At 41.8% G+C, this 25,235-nt stretch overlaps 1 protein-coding gene and 1 long non-coding RNA gene across 4 annotated transcripts in view; one reads left to right on the plus strand and one right to left on the minus strand.

Annotated features, from left to right (window-relative positions):
- Positions 1-2,554: 2,554 nt before the first annotated feature.
- Positions 2,555-25,235, minus strand: part of smad9 (SMAD family member 9) — a 29,336-nt gene continuing 6,655 nt past the window's right edge. The window contains exons 3-7 of one of the 3 annotated variants that reach the window (XM_048532869.2): positions 23,236-23,310; positions 14,508-14,546; positions 8,391-8,612; positions 6,739-6,995; positions 2,555-2,698 (exon numbers count right to left, since the gene is read on the minus strand). In XM_048532869.2, the coding sequence (XP_048388826.1) occupies positions 2,555-2,698; positions 6,739-6,995; positions 8,391-8,612; positions 14,508-14,546; positions 23,236-23,310 (737 nt within the window). Of the gene's footprint in view, positions 2,699-6,738; positions 6,996-8,390; positions 8,613-14,507; positions 14,547-23,196; positions 23,311-25,235 lie in introns of all 3 variants that reach the window. The other 2 variants (XM_048532868.2, XM_048532872.2) reach the window with 2 other exon arrangements.
- On the plus strand, positions 8,803-24,592 carry LOC132209776 (uncharacterized). Its single transcript, XR_009445861.1, has 3 exons — positions 8,803-8,886; positions 15,919-16,016; positions 24,479-24,592. It is a non-coding gene; the product is annotated as an uncharacterized LOC132209776 (long non-coding RNA).

Raw genomic sequence — 25,235 nt, forward strand, 5'->3', positions numbered from 1 at the left:
CATCTGCCATCTCTATATGTTCCATTTCTAATTCCTACACTCCTCTCCTATAGGACAACGACTCATGTTGATAACTCTTCCCCTTTTTATAATATCTGGAAAAATGCTTTTTTCTTTATACTTTTGGCTAACTTTCTCTCATACTCCACTTTTCTCTGCCTTGTTAATCTTTTAGTCATTCTTTGCTGTTTTTATATTCTACTTAACCTCTGGCCTGCCATCTATCGTTGCACAATTATATTTCTTTTCTTTGCGCTTGATACTATCTTTGACTTTTTTTTAAACCACGGATAGCTTGTCAATTCCTTAGAACTTGTCTTATTTGCTGGAATGTTTGCTTTGTGCTTTTTGGAATATTCAGTTAAATGTTTGCTGCTACAACTCTATTAACCTATCCCTTAACCTAGATTGCTAGTTCACTTTTGCTAGTTCCACTTTCATGCCCTTAATTGCCCCTTAAACTGAATGTAACATTCAGTCATATTATGGTCACTGTTACAAAGGACAATTTATTGTGAGGTCAGTAATTGATCCTATCTCGTTGGCTAAACAAAGTCTATTATAACCTGCTGTCTGATTGGTGTCAAACGTACTGGTCTAAGAAATTGTCTCAAAAATATTCAATGAATTCCTCATCAAGATTACTGCTTTCTGTCTGACATTTCCAGTCTACATGTGGATTACACACCTCCCCTAAGTAACTGCTTACCTTTGGCATTCTTCATGTCTACCCAGGCTGTTTCTATATCCAGGTTTTCTGAATTTAGGACATCCTCTCTTGTGTTATTGACGTCACATTTTCCCCACAAAAGTACCAAACAATTACCACTTCCAAAAAGAGAACTTTACTGTTTCCCCTTGAAGTTCAAAGTATTATCATTGCCGAAACTCCCACTTTCAACAGCCTGGAGGTTATTATTTACCAGAAACTTAACTAGATCAACTATATAAATTCTATGAGCAGGTCAGCGTCTGAGAATTTGTTGGTAACTCATCTGGCTATCTGCAAGGCACAAATCAGGAATGTGATGGAATATTTCCCACTAATTTGTCTCGGCAAATAGAATGCCAACAAGAAGCTCAATATCTCACAGAACAAACTCATCTACTTGACAGGCATCTTATTTACCATCTTAAACATTGACTCCCTCAATCACCAGTAGACAGTGTAGAAGCATGTACCATTTAATACTCAAAATGTGCACTGCAGCAAGTCTAAGGCACCTTCAATAGCACTTTCCAAGCTCCTTACCTCAACTAACCAGAAGGATAAGGACAATAAATGCATGGGGGCACCGCCATCTAAAAGTTCACCTCCAAGTCTTAGGCCACTGACTTGGAATTATACTGTTTTTGTTTAAACTATGGCTGGTTCAAAACCCTGGAACATCCTTTCTTCATTGGTTACAGCATTGAGTACAAAAGTTGGGATGTCATGTTACAGCTGTACAAAACATTGGGAAGACCACATTTGGAGTACTGCATCACCCCGCTGTTGGAAGAATGTTAATAAACTGGAAGGAGTACAACAAACATTGACAAGGATGTTACCAAGCCAAGAAGGTTTGAGTTATAAGGACAGGATGGATAGGCTGGGACTTTTACCTTGAAGAGTAGGAGAGATGACTTTATAGAGGTTTTAAATAAATAAGGTGAATAGCCAAGGTCTTTTTCCCCTGGGTAGGGGAGTTCAAAACTAGAGGCCAGTTTTAAGGTGAGAGAGGGAAAAATTTAAAGGGACATGGGGGCAAATTTTTCACATAGGTGATGGTACGTTTATGGAATAAGTTGCCAGGGAATGGTGGAGGAGAGTACAATTACAACATTTAAAACATTTGGACGGGTTCATGGATAGGAAGGGTTTAGAGGGATATGGACCAAATGAAGGCAAATGGGACCTAGTCTGGTTTAGGAAACCTGGTGGGCACGATTGAGTTGGGCCAAAGGGCCTGTTTTTGTGCTGAATTACTCAATTACTCTAAATAGATCCAATATATATTTGTCACGTGGAATTTTAAACTTAAAAGTGCAGGTTTAAATTGTTAGATTTAGTTGCTATAAAATACAAGATTATATTTTAAAAACATCAAATTCTTACTTCAAGTTGTTAGATCATTTAATATTTAAGTCTAATTCATTCAGAATTCTCTATTTTTTAATTGCAACCTTTAGTAAATATATGAACAGGTGAGTACCCACCATCTGCAATTTGTTTTCCTTTCTTAGGTGTTTCTAACAAGGTTCAGAAATCGTATGTATATTTAAAAGTACCCTGAGGAATAGCTGTAATCACCAACAATAAGTTAAAGCATCTTTTGACTTGCCAAGGTCAACTAATTTAACTGAAGGTTGCTTGGATTTCACATAGAAATTTGCTACACCTTAATTGACAGAACACTGTATGAGGTATGAGGATTAACAAGCCAAATGTAACATGCAATAATTAAAAGTAAATGGCACATATAAAACTAGGAAATGCTCATATACATTGCATGCATTCATTTTAACTGTTGCCAATTTTATTTTGTGATAAGGGAGATAATATACAGTTATATTAAGAGACTGAGGATATGGGATTGTGAGGTGAGCCCATCTGTGTTAGAACTTTATCCAGCCACTGTAAGGGGCCATGCAGATGAACCTCTATCCAGCAGGGAGTGCTTGTAACGTCTTGACGATGGTACTCTGCTCCCCAGCCCTGAAATGATTTAAAAAAAGTCAGTTTTAAATGTGCAGATTTCCTTTTATGTTTTATTTCTCTAAAATGCATTTCTATAACATTTAGTTACTATCTTTTATGAGGTTCCTGAAAATGGTTCTCCAAAAGCAGTCCAATAGAAGCGTGGAAATTGATTCACGTAGGGAATCACTGGGAAATGACTGAACTTCAATTCCATGAATTCAACATGTGGGCAGTCTTAAGGGCCAGCTTATGTTTAAATGCTCTATTACTAATTCACAAATGATATAACTTGACCATAGAATTATAGAGTCATACAGCATGAAAACAGAACCTTTGGTCCAACTCGTCTGCGCTGACCAGATATCCTAAACTGATTTAGTCCCATTTGCCAGCATTTGGCCCACATCCCTCTAAACCCATCATATTCATGGACCCATCCTGATACCTTTTAAATGTGGTCATTGTACCAGCCTCCACCACTTTCTCTGGCAGCTTATTCCATACACATATCGCTCTCTGTGTGAAAGAGTTACCACTCAGGTCCCTTTTAAATCTTTCCCCTTTCACCTTAAAACTATGCCATTTATTTTTGGATACCCCCTACCCTGGGAAAAAGACCTAGGCTGAGGGGTGACCCTATCCATGCCCCTCCTGATTTTAAAATCCTCCAAAGGGTCACCCCTCAGCCTCTGATGTTCCAGGAAGAAAAGCCCCAGCCCGAGAGCCTTTTTCCTTGGATGGTGATGGGTAGCACAAGGTGGCATAGCTTTAAATTGAGGGGTGATAAATATAGGACAGAAGTCAGAGGTAGGTTCTTTACTCAGAGAGTAGTAAGGGCGTGGAATGCCCTGCCTGCAACACTAGTAGACTCGCCAACTTTAAGGGCATTTAAATGGCCATTGGATAAACATATGGATGATAATGGAATAGTGTGGGTTAGATGGGCTTCAGATTGGTTTCACAGGTCGGTGCAACATTGAGGGCCAAAGGGCCTGTATTGCACTGTAATGTTCTATGTTCTCTTCACCTCTTACTATGCCTCAAACCTTCTAATCCCAGCAACACTTTTGTAAATATTTTCTGAACTTTTTCAAGTTTAACAACATCTTTCTTATAGCAGGGAGACCAGAACTGAATGCAGTATTCCAAAAGTGGCCTAACCAATGCCCTGTACAGCTGCAACATGGCTTCCAACTGCTATACTCAATGCACTGACCAATACAGGCAAACATACCAAACTACTTCTTCACCACCCTGTCCACCTGTGACTCCACTTTCAATGAACTATGCACCTATGCCCCAAGGTCTCTTTGTTTGGCAACACTCCCCAGGACCCTACAATCAACCATATATGTCCTGCCATGGTTTGCCTTACCAAAATGCAACATCTCACACCTTAACCATTACCTTTATTCATTCATGAGGGCATCACTGACAAGGCCAGCATTTATTGCCCAGAGGGCAGTTCAGAGTCAACCACATTACTGTGGGTCTGGAGTCACGTGTAGGCCAGGCCAGGTAAGGATGGCAGTTTCCTTCCCTAAAGGACATTAGTGAACCAGAAGGGTTTTTCCTGACAATTGACAATTGATTCACGGCCATCATTAGATTCTTAATTCCAGATATTTATTGATCTCGAATTCCACCATCTGCCATGGCAGGTCCCCAGAAAGTTATCTGGGTCTCAGGATTAACAGGGTAGCAATAATACCACGAGGCCATTGCCTCCCCAATGCGATTAGTATTAGTATCAATACAAAGCAATACTAATTGGCCAACTGTGATCTGCATGTTTAAAGATTGCTGCTGATATTGGTAGATATTTGAGTATAGCATTGGAAGCCATACTAGTCATTGACCGCTTTCTCTGCAACTTATCTAGGCATAATCAGTTAGTTTTGTTCTACTTGCTCATGTCAAGTTACTTTCTGAAATAACCTCTGATGTTTTTCCATGGTCTCTACACTGAATGACTTAGCCCTTGATGATTTCAACTTCCATCTCAATTCATCTCAACTCAATCTGTGTTCACTGCCCTCCATAACATCTAACTAACTCTATAAACTTGCTGATCCACATTCAGGGCCACTGCTTCGATGTTGCCATTGCATGTATTTTCCATTCATATTAGTCAATGACAAAACCAAATCTGATGTATACAACCAGGAGGCTGGAAGAACACAGCAAACCAGGCATTCCTGAAGAAGGGTAACATCCAAAATATTGACTTTTCCTTTCCTCCAGATGCTGCTGGGTTTACTGTTTGTCCAGCCTCCTGTTTGTCTATCTTGGATTCAGCAGCTGCAGTATTTTTTTGTCTCTAACAAAGCCAAATCTGATCCCTTCCTTGAATTTCACTGTGCCCCCTAACCCCTCCACCCCTCCCCCCCCCCACCATCCTGTTCTCTGGATGGCAGGATCCCATTGCATCCCTGCAACACGATCCTTCCTCAACTCACATACATTGGCACTTTCAGACTTCTAGCTGTCTCGCCTTTCCCCTCTGTTTCTCACAGCGGCAGCCACCTATCTGCTCCATCATGTTCTTTTCTCTACTGTTGATGTGTCACTCCGAGTAATACCATTATATTCTCCCACTCTGCTTGTGCCTGATAAAACAAGTATCTACATTCTCTTGACCATGCAATGCAGGTTAGAATTTCTATGGCACGCAATTTGTTAAACCCAAGATTGCCACATTTGACTTGATCATAAAGCAGCATCCACATGAGCTCATTTTTGATGGAACTGCTCAATATTTATGGAATCATAGAATCCCTACAGTGCAGATAGAGGCCATTCAACCCATTCCATGTCGACCCTCCTACCAACATTCCACTTCTTCCCCGTAACCCCTCATTTACCATGGCTAATCCACTTAGCCTGCACATCCCTGAACACTATGGAGCAGTTCAGCATTGCCAATCTACCTAACCTACAAATCTTTGGACCTTGGGAGAAAACTGGAGCATATGGCTGAAACCCAGGTAGACACGGGAAGACCATGTACACTCCACACTGTCACCCAAGGCTGGAATCGGACTTGGGTCCCTGGTGCTGTGAGGCAGCAGTGTCACTGCGCCACCCGTGCAAAGGCAATTTTTGTTTCTTCCTTAATTCCTCTTCCTTACCTTCTCGAGCCTTACCTCCATTGATAAAAGAAACAAGTTAATGGCCTTCTTAGTCTCAGCCTTAGTGACGGCTTGTTCAGCTGCCTGTGCCAGAAAGATTCCTCTTCTACCCCATCCTCAATTGCTCTGTAGTTTGTGTTCTGTCTTGCCTCAAGCTCGTGTTCTCTATGAGATCCATCTCCTCCTTCTTCAACTTGTTGATCCTCATAATCCTAACTAAATCCTTGCTGACGAACCAACTTTGCTACCTGGATCCTATTTAAAGGATTCAGCACCTTCCACTTTGCTGCTGGCACTATGTTCAAATTCAGGCTGAAGTATGACTGCCAGCCAGTTTACTCCTCCCCTACCACTTCAGCAGCCTCATTGGCAACAGTCAAAATGGTAGACTGAAAACGGATGTTGCTTCAGGCATTCAGCCATTGGTTTGTTTAGGGTGGGGCTGAGTTTGGGTTGTGTATGGGTGAAATCCAAAAATCTACTCTCCTATCAGTTTGGTTTATTAAAAGAAGCTATTGTTAAGGTCTAAAAGATCTAATGGCCTAAAGTACACAGCAACCCCTGAATAAGGATTAAGAAGTTATATACAAGTTTACATTTTATATAATTAATAGTTCTAATCCACCATTCAGCTTTTATTCCCCAAGCATGATAAACAATGACCAAATACTTATCTTGGCAGTGAGCAAATGTTACAATCCACAAAACAGATTAAATACCACTAATTGTTACTTACAGCTATAATTTCTGAAAATTAAACTAAATAGCATCAATGGAAAATCTTTTTTTGTGGTGTGAATTCCATAGTGTATTAACAGTAGTAGAATATGCCTTTAATAACATGAACTTTTTGGGTGTTGGATATCATCAGCTACACATAATTTAAAAAAAACCATTGCTCTAAAATACCAATTAAGTACTTACTTTCACAAAGCTCATGCGAATTGTGCACATTTTTGTCAATTCATAGACCACCTCAAATCCATGATTCACAGATTGTGCTAGGAGCTGGGCAAAGAGCTGGTTATTGAATATCTTGAGGCTACAACCACTGGGAATCTTGCAAACAGTAGTTGGATGAAAGCCATGTTGATAATTGCAGTTGCGACTCTGGACAAAGATACTGCTTTCACTCAAGCATTCAGCATAAACTTCACCACCAACATAATATAGATGAACACCTGGAAGATTTTTTAAAGTGTTTATTACGTCTGTTTGCCTAAGAATCTTTCTCTCAAAAATGAATACTATGAAAACTCCAAAAGGATTTTTTTTAAACTAAACATGATTTACTTTAAGAGTGTATAAGACAGGCTGAAAGGAAATCAACTGACAGGGTTTGACACATCTCTAGGCACATATCTTCTGTACGTACCAACATTACAGTACCAAAAAAAAGTACTAAAAAAATTCTTTACCTTTGAGTATAAAATCATCTAGCTTTTTGAACTTAGAGGCAATCCAGGAACACGATTCAAAAACTCTAATAATGACCCTATCGATGACTTTTCCCTCATCATCTGCTCTTACACATACACTATGAGAGAAAGCAGAAGTAGCAACTCCCAATATATTCCAGAGGCTGAATTACATCTGGTAGAGTACTGTCACTAAAAAGCCTGCAATAATTCAGAAATAACACCTATCACCATCTTTTCAGGGCAATTCGGGATTTGAAATGAATGCATACTAATCAGCCATGTCTGTATTCTGGTTAAAGGATTAGTTGCAATTAATGATGCAAGCAAAAACTGAACATCGAAAACTGTATCTTTAGTTTGAAAGGCCAAATGAAATAGCTGTACTTTTAATCTTTACTTGAGATGTCTCAACCTATATATGCTATCCACTGCCAACGTATGAATGCACTATGCCATTTGGTTGTCCCGCTATATTTGCAATTCTACAGTTAACCCTGAAAACAAATATCATCTGAGAATCCAAACCCTTAATCAAAAGTTTACTTTACAGTGAATTTATGCAGTTCTGTTTTATATTTCTAGTCAAACTATATGGTGGAAACTAAAGTTTAAACTGAACTGTTTGTTCAGGTGGGTGTTAGAAATTCAATGGATTTATTTGAGGAAGAATAGTGAATTCTCCCGGTGTGTTTCCTCAATCACCACTACCAAGCATATTCATATCATTGTTTTTTGTGAGGAGGAGATTTTTGTATAATGGAAGCCATATCCACTTCCATAGTAACAGTCATGGCAATTTAAAGCAATTCATTTTATGTGATGTGCACTGGTACAGCCTGAAACACTGCTTATAACTGCATAGTTAAGTGTGCTGCATTCTTGTGTGTTATCCAGGGCACACATTGCCAGACTAGTTATTATGAAGTTTGGATGGTAATCCCTTAGCACTGTCTTTCACAACCTGTCCGCATTTCTCAACCCTTTTTTACACTTCTCCCGACAGATAAGTTCCTGATTCCATCAAGTTGGTTTCAGAAGAGTGATGTACATTTCTCAGGAGATTTGAAGGGAAAAGTCCAAAAATAACTAAGAAAATTCTAGGTTTAACAATACATAGCCTTTTGAAGAGAAAAAGTGTTTATTTATGTTCCTGACCTTTTCCAATGTGCCGCCTGGTGTTTTCAATTGTAGAATTTCGATTTACATTTGACAGCAGTCCAAGGCAGAACCTGTTCTTATTATTGGAGGGATCTGTAAATCCATCAACCAGTAAGCTTGTTGCTGATGCATGGAAAGCCTCTCCAACTCTATTGTTTAGTTCATAATAGACAATAGAGCACCAGTGATCTGGCTCTTCATAGCAGACAGGTTGTAAATCTGAAAAGAAATCAACTGACAGGGTTTGACACATCTCTAGGCACATCTCATCTGTACTTACCAACATTACAGTAACAAAAAAAAGTACTAAAAAAATTCTTTACCTTTGAGTATAAATTAGTGTGGTAGCTACTGGCATTTGTAATTTTCATTCAGTCACGTTTATATTTTTATTCAAATACTTTGGCAGGATTTTGCTGTTGTTTCTAATCCTGGAGGCTATTGACCCTAGTGAAAAATCAATAGAAGTCCAGAAGAACTTATCAGGCGAAAGGTAAGAACTGATGCTATAGGGGGCTGATATTTACGAGTTGAAGATTGGTTGACTAATGGGAAGCACAGAATAGGTCATTTTTGGGTCAGCAGGATGTAAATAGGTAGTATAGTGCAGGGATCAACTTGTGGTTTCAACTTGTTACAATTTACAATAATGACTTAGATGAGGAGGCCGAATGCACAGTTGTTAAATTTGCTGATGATAAAAGGATAGGTAGGAAAGTATGTTGTAAAGAGGACATGAAGACTCCTCAAAAGAATACAGATAAGTCAGGGGCATTTAAACATAGCAGATGAAGTATAATAATGGGAAAAAGTGAACTTGTTCTTTTTGGCAGGAAGAATTCAAAAGCAATTTTTTTTTAAGTAGGTAGATCACAGAACAGAGGGACCTGGGGGTCCAGTACACAAATCACACAACGTTAGTGTGCAAATACAGCAAGTGACTAGAAAGACAAATGAACTGTTGTCATTTATTGCAATGGGAATTAAATATGAAATTAGGGATGTTTGCTACAATTGTATAGAACATTGGTGAGACCACATTCAGATTACTGTGTACAATTTTGGTTTTATTTAGGAAAGGATACAAACATGTCACTTTAGGGAAGATTCACTTGACTGATAGTGTGAGGTGCTATTTTATAAGAATAAAGTCCTGCCAGCAGGGTATGTATCCATTGGAATTCAGAAGAATGAGAGGTCATATAATTGAAACATTTAAGATCCCAAGTGTACTAAATAGGGTGGCTGCTGAAAGCATGTTAACAATAGTTTCAATTTTGTTGTCAGTCAGGACCCAGCTCTCTCTCACTTCACATACGCACTTATTTTCTTCTGATACAAATACTAGTTCTTTCCTGGATTTTTTTATATCCATGTGAAGCACTCTATGTTCAATTTGATCTAACATTATTTGCCCAATTCCTAAAGGTATTTAAATTCCCTTGTAGCTTTTTCTGCTCAGCTTTTGGAGTCTACCATTCTTGTTAGCCTTGTAATTTCTGCAGATTTAGCCATTCTGTTAATGGTGTGCAGCAAAAACTGTGATAAATGCTGTACCACCATCTTGTGGCAGAGGATGGAATTAGGTGACACCTTTCAAAAGTAAAGATTGATCAATTAAATCAGAGTTGAAGATGTTTTCTCTCACAATGCTTATGAGTCTTTGGAACACTTCCTCAGGGATCAGTGAGAGGACAAGGTGGATAGATTCTCATACAACAAGAGAATCAATGATTATTGGGGTGAGGAGCTGAGAATATGGAATTGAGGCCACAATCAGATCAGCCATGATTGTATTGAATAGTGGAGCAGCCTAGGGCTGGTCAAAGGACCTGCACCCATTCCTAAATCATATGTTTGTATGACACAACCATCAGTTGTTGCACATTCAATTTATATCAATCACAGTTCCTGTCAGACACATTCTCCAAATTTCTCCTTCCTTTTGTCAATGCACTAATATGTATGGCTATGTATCATGACAACAGCCTTTCAATACAGTGCTCATGCAGCTGCTTTTCATGTATTGCATGAGATCATGGATGAGGAGTACGGAGAGGCACACAATTCTGTAAAATTGTCTTTAATGTGATTAGGAGCAGACACCCTGTTTGATGTTTCCCTTTCCCACTGAGCCTGGGAGTTTGGACATCGATTGTTGTCACTTCATTGACCCCTTGGCTGAGATTAATAAAGATGACTGGTCAAAACTAGGTGGAATTTTCCACTCCCTTGAGCAGTGTGGGCATTGGTGAGAAAGCTGGACAAATACAGTGAAAACAGAAAAATCAGAACCTCACCATAGAGAAAAAGAATTTGTGATTTCCCTCTTAGGGTTTAATCAGCGAATTTCACAACTGACAGTGCAACTCTGCTGGTGCTATCTCTGTAGTTGCATGAGGGGTGGTCCTATAATCAAATGGAAACCAGGACAGTTGGTATCTAGTAAAGCTGTAAGCTGTTTCTTTAAGCTTGCCTTCAATGTTTGGACTGCTCTTTCTGCCAGACCATTGGATGATGAATGAAATGGAGCTGCCTCCCTAAATGTTGAATGCCATTCAACTTTAGGAAATAGTCAAGTTCCCTGATGGTAATTGATGGCCCATTATCTGTGACCAACACTTCTATGAGTTCATGCATTGCAAAAGATGAACAGAGTTTTTCAATCGTTGACCCTATGTTTGATGAATGAACTCTATGCACATCCAGCCACTTTGACTGGGCATACACAATGACAAAGAACATTGAGCCCATGAAAGGACCTGCATAGCTGATGTGTAACTGAGTCCAGGTTTACCCAACCATTCCCATGGTAAATTTTGTCCTCTGGGCACTGCTGCACCAATACAACTATGTCTGTGTTCAACCCTGTCTACCAGACATAATTTCTCACCAACATCTTCAGTTTGCAAACCCTTGGCTGATCCTGGTGGATCTGGCTGTAACCTTTGCTCAGGACAATCATTCTTGCTCCCCATAATAATATGCCGTCCTGTACTGTGATCTGGTCTCTCTGGGTCCAGAAGGTCATGGCCCTTTGGTTTCCCCTGTCACCACCAGTTGTTTCAGTTTTGCCAGGATCAGATCTTTCTGCATCCAAAGTCTGATACTGTCAGCTGTGGCTGGAAGTGTATCCAGGAAGTTTTAAAATCATTATCGACTCTTCCAGTGGTGGTACCACCAGCACTGTGTCTGCCTGCAAGAGGCGGCGCTATGGTTCAATAAACTAAATCCCTGACAGTCACTTTTCACAATCTTTTTACAGATGATAGTGCATGGTGTTCCTCTCTGGGTGTTTTGGTTTTAGTTCTCAGATGGGGGTCAACAGAGGTTGATGCTACCATTTTGAGGTATCATCAGCCTGTGAAATTTTTCAGTGGACAATGGAGGGCATTTTGCAAGATTTACCCATGTCATCTTTTATGTAGATTATGTGTTAATAACAGAGAAGACCAATAAGGAGCACTTAGAGAGCTTGGACATAATCTTTAGATTTTTCGCCCAGGTGGGTGTCTGCTTTAGAAGGGGAAAATGTGTGTTCCAGACCCCCCAAGAGACCTGCTTTGACTAGAGTCTACAAGACCAGGTAATACCCATTGGAAGATAATGTGATGGTGATCAAAGGAGCCCTGGCTCCCACATCTGTACTAGAGCTTAGGTCTTTCCTTAGGCTGGTGAATTCTTAGGGAATGTTCATACATAACCTGACCTCCATCCTGGCACCATTGCATCAACTCTTAAAAAAAGAGGGTGAGTCTTGCAAATGGTCACATAGCCAAGCCTTAGCTTTCAGGGAAGTGAAGAAACAGGTATCATTCTTTAAGGTCTTGGCACACTATAATCCCAAGAGATATGCAATACCTCCCCTTACAGCAGCCGGGTAGTTTTAGCTCACAGGTGACCCAATGGAGAGGAACGTCCAATAGCGTATGCATCCAGAACTTTGGTTAATGTACTGCGTTAATACACCCAGACAGAGAAGGAAGGTTTGGCATTCATTTTGGAATATCAACATAAGTCGTAGTCCTGTGGGAAATGAGATTGGGAATTAGAAATGGAAGATATACAGATGGCAGATGAATTGAACAGATATTTTCTGTGCTGAGAGATTTAAAATGGATGTCTGTGAGCAGCAGCTTGAAAGTGTGCAAGTACACAGAGCGTGCCTGAATTGAAACATTTTTTTCGAAAGGCTGAACAGTTAGCAGTTTTTAACAAGACAACAGGCTTTTGAATTTAGCCAATCAATTTGAACCAGGTACCTAGATACCAAAAATCTATTAAAGTCTGACGGCTTTGATAATGTAGCACCGGCCCTATTGTAAGAAATATTGGTATGTTATCAAGGGTATAAAAAAAGGGGGCAGTTGGACAAAGACCCCAGAGCTAGGTACCATTCATCAGAGCTAATGGTCCTCAGCTCTCAAGAGAGAATCACTGGCTGTCACAGCTTCCTCTATATCTTAGTGAAAGCACCATCTAAATCATAACAGGAGCAATGGCACAACTAGACAGAAGAATTGATGAAGAAAGCACAGAACATTCTGGAAGACACGTAACCTGGCTGTAATTTGAGAAATTAATTTTTTAATATATGTGTTTGATCTGTGTTTATTGGAACAGTATACCATTAGAATCTTGCTTTATTTTGGAATAGTTAGTAGTTAGAGGTGATTTATTGGGTTTGTTAATAGTTTAATTAATTTGTTCACTATTACAGTTAGATAAATAAATTGTTACTTGTTGATTATCCAGCTACGAAAAGAGGTTTGGTATTTGTCTAAAATCCCCACAAAGCGACATGTCGAGCTTCACAATTGGTATGACTGGTGTCACCCATTCTGCCAATTGCACTGGCTTGATGATTCCTTCATTTTCATGCCTCCTGATTTTTGTCTCTACTTTCACCCATAGGGCAAATGGCACTCGGTGGGCCCGACAGAATCATGGAATTTCTTCTGGGTCAACATGCAAGGTGGCCTTGACCCCTTTGATAGTCCCTAGTCCTTCCTGAAAAACATCCAGGTGTTTAATTAGGACTTCACTCAGGCGGCCACTTTCTAATCAAAAAAATGTTGAGCCAATCAAGGTGAATCTTTCTTAACAAGCTTCACCCCATTAAGATTAGGCCTGGGCCTTTCACAACAGTCTGAACCAGCTGTTTCCCATAAGACACTAGAACCGAATTATACCTTTATTCTGTAAAGGTTCCCTGGTATAAGGTTCTCAGTTTAGCTGAAGTCTTGCTCAAGCTTAACAGTTAGAGTCCAGAGCAAATTTTGTTAAAGACTGGATCTGCGATCACAGAAACAACTGCACCGATATCATTGCCATTAGAATTGGGTGACCATTTAATGAGAAATTTAATTTGATTGATTGATTGATTGATTTATTGCCATGTGTATTGAAGTACAGTGAAAAGCTTTGTTTACGAGCAGTACAGGCAGATCATAGTAAGCAAGGTTGTACAGATCAAAAAGACTTAGATGGAGGTGTACAGGTTACATTGCACAGCGTGTGCCCTAGGTGACTTCCATGTTGGCAAGCTCAGCATTATTTGAGGCTGGAGAGTCCATTCGTCAGTCGAATAACGGCCAGAAAGAAGCTATTTTTGAACCTTCTGGTGTATGTTTTCCAGCTTTTGTATCTTCTGCCTGATGGAAGAGTTTGTAGGAGATCATTACCGGGGTGTGATGGGTCTTTGATGATGTTGTCAGCCTTTCCACAGTAGTGTGCTGTGTAAATGGAATCCATGGATGAGAGTTTGATTTCCATGATGGTTTAGGCTGTGCACATCACTTTCTGTAGTTTTTTACTCTCCTGGGCAGAGTGGTTGCTTGGTTCTGACTGGAGTTTGCTAAACAATTTAACTGTTCCAAGCTAGATGCATTCTCCTGGATACCAGTTACAAGTTCTCTTACTCCAGTTAAGTTTAGTGGGACTCATTTGCTGTTTCAAAGCCACATACCGGTAGCAACCACATCCGGATCCTGATGATAATTTTAACCATTTGGCCAAGGTTTGACTTTGTTCTGGGATTTTGCTGTGCGCTAACCTACAGTCCCTCTGTTCAGAATATGTTTGAGTCTAACAATGCAATTGCCTTTTCTCAACGGCCTTTCCCAAGCTCAGTTGGACTGGTGAGAGTGTCCACTTCCATTGGAATACCCTGCAACTCATAGGGTCCACTTGCCACATTTTCCAATGACAAAGCCAGTTTCAGTGCCTGTTTGAAGTCTAATTGGGCTTCAGCTAGTAGGCACTTTTGCACAGTTATATCATTAATCTCAAATAGCAAGTTGTATCTGAGCATCTCACTGAGGGTTAAAACAAAGTCACATGCATCTGCCAGCTGTCTTAACCTAGTCCAAAACTCCGATATGGATTCCCTTGTTCTCAGATTGCTGAGTAAAGCTGATAGCATCTCAGAATTAGAGGAGGCATGGGGTCCTAATATTCCTTAACTAAATCAGTCAACTCTTGAAAGATTTTGGTATCTGGTGCCTCAGGGAAAGTTAAGCTCCTAATTAGCAAAAATGCTGTGGGTGCACAAGCTGCCAGGAGAATTACTTGTTGCTTTTTATCTGCCCCAATGTCATTTGTCTGGAAAAAGAGTAACACATTCTTTCCACACATTGGGCCCAGTCTTTAATGGCAGGATCGAATAAGTCAAACTTCCCAGGCAATGGCACAATGCCAGAAATGCTCATCCCAACTCAAAGACAATTGTTGTGAGTAAATTTCCTCAGGAGCATATGTTACCCTCATTGTCAGTGAAGTAATTCCACACAGGGAAGTATCCTGTAACTTTTATTTACATTTGGAAAGTCCTCGAGTCTCATCCAGCTTTCTCAGAGTGACAGGATGTCTGACACTTCTGTTTATATCTGCCAGCCAGGGATCCCTGATTGGACCAGATTATCAGCCCCAATCAGGGAATTCCTATTCTATGAGGTCCACTTGGCTGACCTCATTAACAATCATTTCAACCTTTTAAATGCCTGTCAAAACTTTTGTTATCTATTTTTACATTCCGACCAAGTTTCCTCTCATGCTCTGATTTCATCCTCCTGGTTAAAATTTTAGTCATTGTCTACAGTGCTTAATATTCTGACCAATTGTTTTATGTGCCATTCATCTTCATGCAGTAAAATATTTTGTCTATTTGCTAAGTTTTATGCCTTCCCTATCTTGATTAATTAACTATGAATGGTGAATACTCCCTTTAGGGGTTTTTTGTTTATAGTAGGAACACACTTATTCTGTGTATCCCCTTAAATTTCAGTACTGCTTCTCTATTGGTTTGATCCTTAATCTAGTGTGCCAGTTCACTTTCATGTGTGCATAGTTGCCCACATTTAGGTTTAGAATTCTGTAGTAATGGTCTGAGCCCCAATCCTCTCCCTTTCAAACTGATGCAACATTCATGTGATTGTCAGTTGTGCCTTAATTCTGAAATCACTAACTAATTTCAACATAGTATCAGGTCTAATATAAACTGAACTCTGATCGTTTCTTAAAACAGCATGTTCTGGAATGAATCTTGAAAACATTCTAGGAATTCCTCATCAAGGGTACCGACCTCAGAGTTTTTTGAAGAGATGACAAAGGTGGTGGACAGAGGTAAGTCAATGGATATTGTTTGTCTGGACTTTCAGAAGGTTTATGATAAAGTCCCACACAGGACACTGATCTAAGGTGAAATCACTGACATGGATACGAAATTGGTTGAGTGGCAGGAAACAGAGTTAGAATGATGGGTAAGTATTCAAATTGGCAGGACATGACGAGTAGCGTCCGAGAGGGATCTGTGTAGGCGCCTCAATTAGTCACCCTAGATGAACTGGATGGTGATGTAAAAGGTCAAGTATCCAAATTATCTGACAACACAAAATTGGACAACATTATAGACAGTGTTGACAACAGCATAAAGTTATAACAGGATGTTAATATGTAGGTGCATTGGCAAAGCTGTGGCAGATAGATTTTAATAAAAGCAAATGTGAGGGTGTTTATTCATTTTGGACCTAAAAGGGATAGATCCTGGAATAACACAGTACGGAGTTGGAGCATCAGAAAGTTGATGTTCCAGGTCAGGACCCTTCTTCAGAAATGGCCTGACCCAAAATGTCAACTTTCCTACTCCTCTGATGCTGCCAGACCTGCTGTGTTCCTCCAGCTCCAAAATGTGCTACTCTAACTCCAGCGTCGGCAGTTCTTACTGTATCTGAGGGATAGATTGTGGTTTTTTTTAAGAAAGACCAAAGTTAAGTACAGTGGATATCCATTGAGATTGGACGGTTCAGGTGCATAGCTCTTTAAAATGCACAAACTGGTGCAGAAAATACTGAAGAATGCTAATGCAATGCTGTTCTTCATATCTAAAGAGCTGGAATATAGGGATGCTGACATTATGGTGCAGTTATACAAAACCTTAGTTAGACCCCACCTGGAGTACTGTGAGCAAATCTGGACACCACATCTTAGGAAGGATGCCCTGGAGGGAGATCAACACAGGTTTACAAGGATCATACTTGGACTTCAGGGGTTAAGTTATGAAGAGAGATTAGATAAATTAGACTTTCATTCTCGAGAATTTATAAATTAAAGGGTGATCTAATTGAGGTTTTCAGGGTATTGAGGGTGAAAGATATGGTAGAAAAAGATAAACTCTTTCCACTGGTTGAAAATTCTAGAACCAGGGACAGAGTCTACGAATTAGGGCCAGGCCTTTCAGGAGAGATGTGGTTTTGTAGCTCTCTTCGTCAAACGGTGGTCGATGTTAACTCACTTGTTAAATTTAAACCTAAGACAGAAAATTTTTTATTAAGCAAGGGTATCAAGGGATATGGGCCGAAGGCAGGTACATGGAGTTAGGGCTCAGATCAGCTATGATCGTACTGAATGGCAGAACAGGCTCGGTGGGCTCAATGGTTTACTCCTGTTCCTATGTTTCTGTTGCCAATTTAATTTATTCAGTTTAAGTGCTGATTAAAGACAGCCATGATTATGGATGCCCCATTATTGCAAACACTCAATAGTATTTCTTGTATTCTTTGCACTACATTGCAGTTATCATTACAACACCAAAAGATCATTCTCATTAGTGATTAGATTCCCTACAGTGTGGGAACAGGCTCTTCAACCCAACAAGTCTACACCGCCCCTTGGAACATCCCACCCAGACCCATCCCCCATAACCCACACACCCTTGAACGCTACGGGCAATTTAGCATGGCCAATCCACCTAGCCTGCACATCTTTGGACTGTAGGAGGAAACCCACGCAGACACAGGGAGGATGTGCAAACTCCACGCAGACGGTCACCCGAGGATGGAATTGAACCCGGGTCCCTGGTGCTGTGAGACTACAGTGCTAACCACTGAACCACCGTGCCGCCCTTAACTTCTGCCACTCATCATCTCAGTGATTTTACACCCTGATCTCCTGGACCTTTGTCATCCTTAACTTTTACATAAAAGCCAATCTTGATATAGAGAGATAACAAGGTGTAGAGCTGGATGAACACAGCAGGCCAAGCAACATCTTAGAAGCAGGAAAGCTGTCGTTTCGGGCCTAGACACTTCATCAAAAAACGGGGAGGGGAAGAGCGTTCTGAAATAAATAGGGAAAGGGGGGATTGAAGATGGATAGAGAAGATAGGTGGAGAGGAGACAGACAGGTCAAAGAGGCGGGGATGGAGCCAGTAAAGGTGAGTGTAGCTAGGGAGGGAGGGAGGAGATAGGTCAGTCCAGGGAGGATGGACAGGTCAAGGGGGCGGGATGAGGTTAGTAGGTAGGAAATGGGGGTGCAGCTTGAGGTGGGACATGGGGATAGGTGAGAGGAGGATGGACAGGTTAAGGAGGCTGGCACGAGCTGGGCTGGTTTTGGGATGTGGTCGGAAGAGGGGAGATTTTGAAGCTTGTGAAACCCACATTGATACCATTGGGCTGCAGGGTTCCCAAGCCTAATATGAGTTGCTATTCCTGCAACCTTTGGGTGGCATCATTGTGGCACTGCAGGAGACCCAGGATGGACATGTCGTCTGAGGGAATGGAAGGGGGAGTTGAAATGGTTTGCGACTGGGAGGCGCAGTTGTTTGTTGCGAACCGAGCGGAGGTGTTCTGCAAAGTGGTCCCCAAGCCTCTGCTTGGTTTCCCCAATGTAGAGGAGGTCACAACGGGTACAACGGATGCAGTATACCACAATAGGAGATGTGTAGGTGAACATCTGCTTGATGTAGAAAGTCATCTTGGGATGAGGGTGAGGGAGGATGTGCAGGGGCAGGTGTAGCACTTCCTGGGGAAAAGTGCCGGGTGTGGTGGGGCTGGAGGGGAGTGTGGAGCAGACAAGGGAGTCACAGAGAAAGTGGTCCCTCCAGAAGGCAGACAAAGATGGGGAGGCAAAAATGTCACACTGCAGATGGCGGAAGTGTCGGAGGATGATGCGTTGTATCTGGAGGTTGGTGGGGTGGCATGTGAGGACGAGGGGGATTCTCTTTTGGTGGTTGTTGTGGGGACAGGGTGTGAGGGATGAGTTGCGGGAAACACGATCGAGGGCGTTCTCGACCACTGCTGGGGGGGGATGTTGCAGTCCTTGAAAAACGAGGACATCTGAGATGTGCGGGAGTGGAATGCCTCATCCTGGGAGCAGATGCGGCTGAGGCGAAGAAATTGTGAATAGGGGATGGCATTTTTGCAGGAAGGTGGGTGGGAGGAGGTGTATTCTAGGTAGCTGTGGGAGTCAGTGGTCTTGAAATGGATATTGGTTTCTAGGTGGTTGCCCAAGATGGAGACAGAGAGGTCCAGGAAGGTGAGACAGATGTTAGAGATAGTACAGGTGAACTTAAGGTTGGGGTAGAAGGTGTTGGTGAAGTGGATGAACTGTTCAAGGTCCTCGTGGGAGCACGAGGCAGCGCCAATATAGTCATCGATGTAACAGAGGAAAGGGTGGGGTTTAGGGCCAGTGTAGGTACAGAAGAGGGATTGTTCCACATAACCTACAAAGTGGCAGGCACAACTTGGGCCCATGCGGGTATCCATGGCCACCTCCTTTATCTGTAGGAAGTGGGAGGAATCGAAAGAGAAGTTGTTGAGGGTGAGGACAAGTTTGGCTAGGCGGATGAGGGTGTCAGTGGAGGGGGACTGTCGGGCCTGCAGGACAGGAAGACGTGGAGGGCCTTTAGGCCATCTGCATGGGTAATGCAGGTGTATAGGGACTGGACATCCATGGTAAAGATGAGGTGTTGGGGACCGGGGAATTGGAAGTTCTGGAGGAGGTGGGGGGTGTGGGTGGTGTCACGGATGTAGGTAGGGAGTTGCTGGACCAAGGGCAAGAAAATGGAGTCGAAATAGATGGAGATATGTTCAGTGGGGCAGGAGCAGGTGGAGACAATAGATCGACCAAGGCAGGCGGGTTTGTGGATTTTGGGAAGGAGATAGAAACGGGTGGTGAGGGGTTGGGGAACCATGAGGTTGGAGGCTGTGGGTGGGAGGTCACCTGAGTTGATGAGGTAGTGGATGGTTTGGGAGATGATGGTTTGGTGCTCGGGGGAAGGGTCATGATCCAGGGGACAGTAGGAGGAAGTGTCGGAGAGCTGGCATCTTGCCTCAGTGGTGTATCCCGCCCCCTTGACCTGTCTGTCCTCCCTGGACTGACCTAGCTCCTCCCTACCTCCACACCTACACTCGTCTTTATTGGCTCCATCCCCACCCCTTTGACCTGTCTGTCTCCGCTCCACGTCTCCTCCTCTATTCATCTTCGATCCACCTCCCCCTCTCTCCCTATTCATTTCAGAACGCCCTTCCCCTCCCCCTTTTCTGATGAAGAGTCTGGGCCCGAAACGTCAGCTTTTGTGCTCCTAAGATGCTGCTTGGCCTGCTGTGTTCATCCAGCTCTACACCTTGTTATCTCGGATTCTCCAGCATCTGCAGTTCCTATTATCCTTGATATACAAAGCTACCATTCCAATTGTACCTAACTTCCATTTCCTCTTGAAAGTCATATACTCCTTGCCGTCCTGCAGCCACATCTCTGTCATGGCTGTCAGATCATTGTTACTTCAATGTGTGCTATCAATTCACTTCTTTTGTCATGAGATGAGACAGTGAGTCCCCTTGACATGCAGTGACCAAATGTATCAGAGAGAAAGCTTCTAGAAGTCCTTTGTGCTGTTCCTCATCCCTGTAAATACCTATTGGCACCACCCTCTCTGAGAGGAAGGGACAGCTGGACTGAGATCAAGGTCTTTTGTTACCCCACTCAACTTGACACTGATGCTGAACACCAACGGCTACAGCGACAGAATTTTGGTCAATGTGTATGGCCATGCCCAGTGAGGACATGTCTCTATGTCGCCAACTTTCCCATGAGACAGACAGATACATGCATCTACGATGCACTCCTTCACCATCTGATCCCATTTATTGATGGCCTTTGACAAATCTGCCTGCAGTTCAGATTGCCTGTCCATGCATTTTTACAATCTTATTAATAGCCAAGACAATAGAATCATCTTCTTCCTGTGGCATAGCAGTTACCAGGTCTCTGGCAGTCCCTTGTGTGCCAGTGACCTGAGCTGTACCATCCTCAGCCAGCTGCAGAGACATGTAGGTGATGAGCTCACCAGATTGTGCTCCCATGTCCAATCTAGATAGAGAATTCACCGGGGTAGAAGCCTCTGAGCCTGTGCAGGGTGCAGGTGATTGGTGCATCTTCTGAGAGTGGTTTGGTTTCCTCCTCAGAGATGAAGGTGGAGCTGAAGAATCCACAATGCTGGCCTCTTCTTTGTGGTTCTTTGCTGGGTCCCATGAGAGTCTGCAGAAGAGAAGAGAGCGAACTAGAGTCAACACAGTGTGGAACTGGAGGAACACAGTAGTTCTAAAGAAGGGTCCCGACCCGAAACAGCGACTTTCCTTCTCTTCTGATGCTGCCTGACCTGCTGTGATCCTCTGGCTCCACACTGTATTGACTCTGACTCCAGCATCTACAATTGTTGGTATCTAAGAGAGGGAACTAGTTGTACAAAAGGGCGAAAAGCTTGTGGGGGTTAAGAATGAGTTCTCACTGGTGTTAATGGGAGAGCTGAACAGCACAATGAAGCTTATTGGTTTGGTTCCCATTTGAGGTCACTGTGATCCACTGAACTGTTACGTTCTTCTTCAGTAAACTCCAGCATTTTCTTCTTCATTTTGGGATGAGAAGCTTAATGTCTGTCACTGTTCTTCACCGTATCTGATTGGTCAGGAGACTCCTTTTCCTGCAATGAGACAAAGGGAGAGATTGAATAAAAACATATGAAAAAAACACAGTTAGTAGTGATGCAGGAGCAGCTGAGGTGTCGAGGTTTTCCCCTGTGAGTGAACAGGAAATGCAGAGGACAGGAAGAGTTAGTAGGTTGTGGGGATGAGGTGGGTGACAGCCATTGAGTGGATGTGTTGCATGCATTAGTGAGCAACGAGTCAGCACTACTTGAGCGTTGGTGAGAAGTTTGTGTCCGTGTTAAATTCTAAGTGAGTGGTCGCTGTATCAGTATGAGGGACATCAGAGAGAAAATATGGTACTTACCTTTGCACAGCCCCAAAATGATCAAGCTGCTTTCAGCACTACTGGGGGTTGTATTTAACACCAGACATCACATTAACCCAGGCTGTTCTGTCTGTCCAGGTTGGTTGTGGTGTGGCCATACAACAGACTTACTTTCCATTACCCTATCCAATAAGTCCTCAGCTTCCTGTTGGCGAAACAGGAGCCAGCTTCCCTTTTTGGGCAGAAAACGGAAATTGCTGGAAAAACTCAGCAGGTCTGACAGCATCTGTGGAGAAAAAGCAGAGTTAACGTTTTGACTGGACCCTTCTTCAGTCCCTTTTTGGGGAGTTGCTCAGTTACAATGGTGGAGCAGAGCAGTGGAGGGCACTTTTTGATTTGCAGCATTTGAATTGCCATGGAGTTGGGGATTAAATACGATGCCAGCACTGCGGACATCACAAAGTTCTGGCAGTGTCTAACATTTCCACCAAGCTCGCTGCATGATTCCATAAGATGGATGGTGGAGAGGCCCGTTGTATAGTTAATGACCAGAGGATTATATGAGAAAGGTTGACATGGGCCATGGCAAACCACCCACCATGAATCTCACCAAAAAAAAATCTGCCAAAGAACGTATAAAAATTAAACGCATGTCCTTCTTGGTCTGCACAGTTCTATACTTAAGCTACAAAGTTGTTCGTGGTGCAATTTTGAATCACACCATAAAGGAGAAGACTTAAACCACTGTGCAAATCAGTCTGGGAAAGTTCCCTTCATTTCCCTTTCATATCAAAGGATTTATGCCAATTGATTTCATGGCTATTAGCACTACCAAAGTTAATGACCAAGTAATCAATGCAATAGTTAATAACATTTCTCTCACAGATAGAAAGGCAAAAACAAGCCATTGAAATGATATGAAATACAATCAATAAAAACTGATTTAACATTCAAAATAAACTAAAGCAAAATAGTCAGCAAAGCAACAGTCATGGTAACACCACACTTAAAACAATAAGAAACAGTTACTTAAATTCATTGCAAAATTATTCACTCAATGTTATGATTGTCTTGAAATTTGAGACCATACTCTACATTTCTCTAATTCCACTAATTATGGCATACAATTAAAGTAAATGCATGTCGCAGATCAGTCCTATGTGATAATCAGACAAATATGCTCCATCATAGATTTGGGTGACCTGCATCTCTAGATATATTTATTCCTGTTGTAATCTTAATACTTAGTGTGCAACAAACTGCTGTGTCAACTTACCTTTACAATCAACCAACTGTGGAACTAATGATGAATCACTTGAGGTGTCCATTGGCTGAATGTCGCACATCACCGGTTTATCTGTGTGGCCATATGGAGGTGATGGTGTTTTAGCTGCAAACAGACCACGGTCAATGTTAACAGTGGAAAAGTTGACTTTATCAGTTAGGTGAGACGTATGCATAATTATTCTAAGTTGATCTTTTACAACAAAAAATCGGGTTCCCCAAACAAGTAAGGCAAGATCCAATTAAAACAGAAAATACTGGAGAATACTGGAGAAATAAGCAACTATGACAGCATCTTTTTCTTATTCATTTACATGATGTGCGTATCACTGTTCAGGTCAGCATCTATTACCAATCCCTAATTGCCCAGAGGGCAGTTAAGTGTCAATCACATTGCTGTAGGCCTGCAGTCACATGTAGGCCAGATCAGGATGGCAATTTTCTTTCCCCCTTAAAGGACATTAATGAACCAGATGTTTTTTTCTACCCCCTGATAATCAACAATGGTTTCATGGTTATCATTAGACTCCTAATTCTGCATATTTACCGGATTCAAATTCCGTCGCCTTCCGTAGCAGGATTTGAACCTTGGCTCCCAGAACATTACCAAGGTCTCAAGAGTAATGGTCCAGTGATAATACCACAAGGCCATTACCTCCCCAGATGTGGATAGAGAAACACAGTTAACGTTTCAAGTCCAATAGGACTCCTCAAATGTTGTCTCCACAGATGCTGCATGACCGACTGAGTTTCTTCAGCACCTTTTGTTTTTATTTGAGATCTCCAGCATCTGCAGTACTTTCCTTTATTAAAGTAACAGCCAAATCATGTTGGAACCACCATAAGAAGAACTAGACGAAAACAAACTTCTATTTCCCTTTCCGTTGTTGTGGTAGTCATGTGATATGACCATGATGGCGTTTTTGAGTAACCAGTGTAATAGATTGGTCTACAGCAGATCCAGACATCAAGGAAGGAGTGGCCTTGAGCTTTCAGAGTCGTAGGCCAAAATACATCTGTTCCTCTGAAACATGCTGCACTTACCACATGCATGTCTCAAATTATAAACAATGTGACCCACGATGTTACAATGTAAAAAAAAAATTGAGAAGGCATAAAGGATACTTTTCTCTATTAGTTCAGGCACAGAATATGAAGCAGACAGATTCTAACAGAACTGTACAAAACAGTAGTGACATTACAATTAGAGTACAGCATATTGTTCTAGTTATCACATTGCAGAAAAAAGGTTTAATTTCTTTATTCATTTACAGGATGACAGTGTCGCTGGCAAGGCAGCATTTATTGCCCGTCCCTAATTATCCAGAGGACGGTTGAGAGTCAACCACATTGCTGTGGGTCTGGAGTCACATGCAGGCCAGACCAGGTAAGGATGGCAGTTTCCTTCCCTCAAGGACATTAGTGAACCAGACAGTAATGTGATCACATTAGTGATGATACAGAGAGGATTTGTGAGAATATTGCTAAGAATGAAAACTTTAGCTATCAGGAATGACTGAATAGCTGGGAATTCTGAAGCAGGATCATGGAACTTGAAGTATTAACTCTGCTTTGTCTCCCCGTTGCTCCCAGACCTGCTGGGTTTTTCCAAAAGGTTCTATATTTGTTTCTGAATAACTGGGGTTGATTTCTTTGGAACAGAGAAGGCAGTCTAAAATCATGGAGAACTGAGATTGAGTGTATAAGGAGGAGTTATCTCCCTTAGTGTGACATCACTACCCATTTGGGAATAGATTTAAAGTAATAGAAGGATCAGGGAAGACATGATAATTTTTCCACTGAGTAAGTTAGAGATCTGAAATGGTGGTAGAAGCAGAACCTCTTATTGTATTTATAAAGTACTTAGGTACCCACATGAATTACTGACCTAGATTAAACTATTGACACATTGCAGCACAGCCTTTCAGCCCATCATGTCTGCACTAGCTGAATAAACTAGCCACACTTTCTAATTCCGCTTTGTAGCACCTAATCCACTGGCTATGGGGTTTCGAGTGCAGATGCAGGTTC

Source organism: Stegostoma tigrinum, chromosome 6, assembly GCF_030684315.1.
Source record: "Stegostoma tigrinum isolate sSteTig4 chromosome 6, sSteTig4.hap1, whole genome shotgun sequence".
NCBI classification, from domain to species: Eukaryota; Metazoa; Chordata; class Chondrichthyes; order Orectolobiformes; family Stegostomatidae; genus Stegostoma; species Stegostoma tigrinum.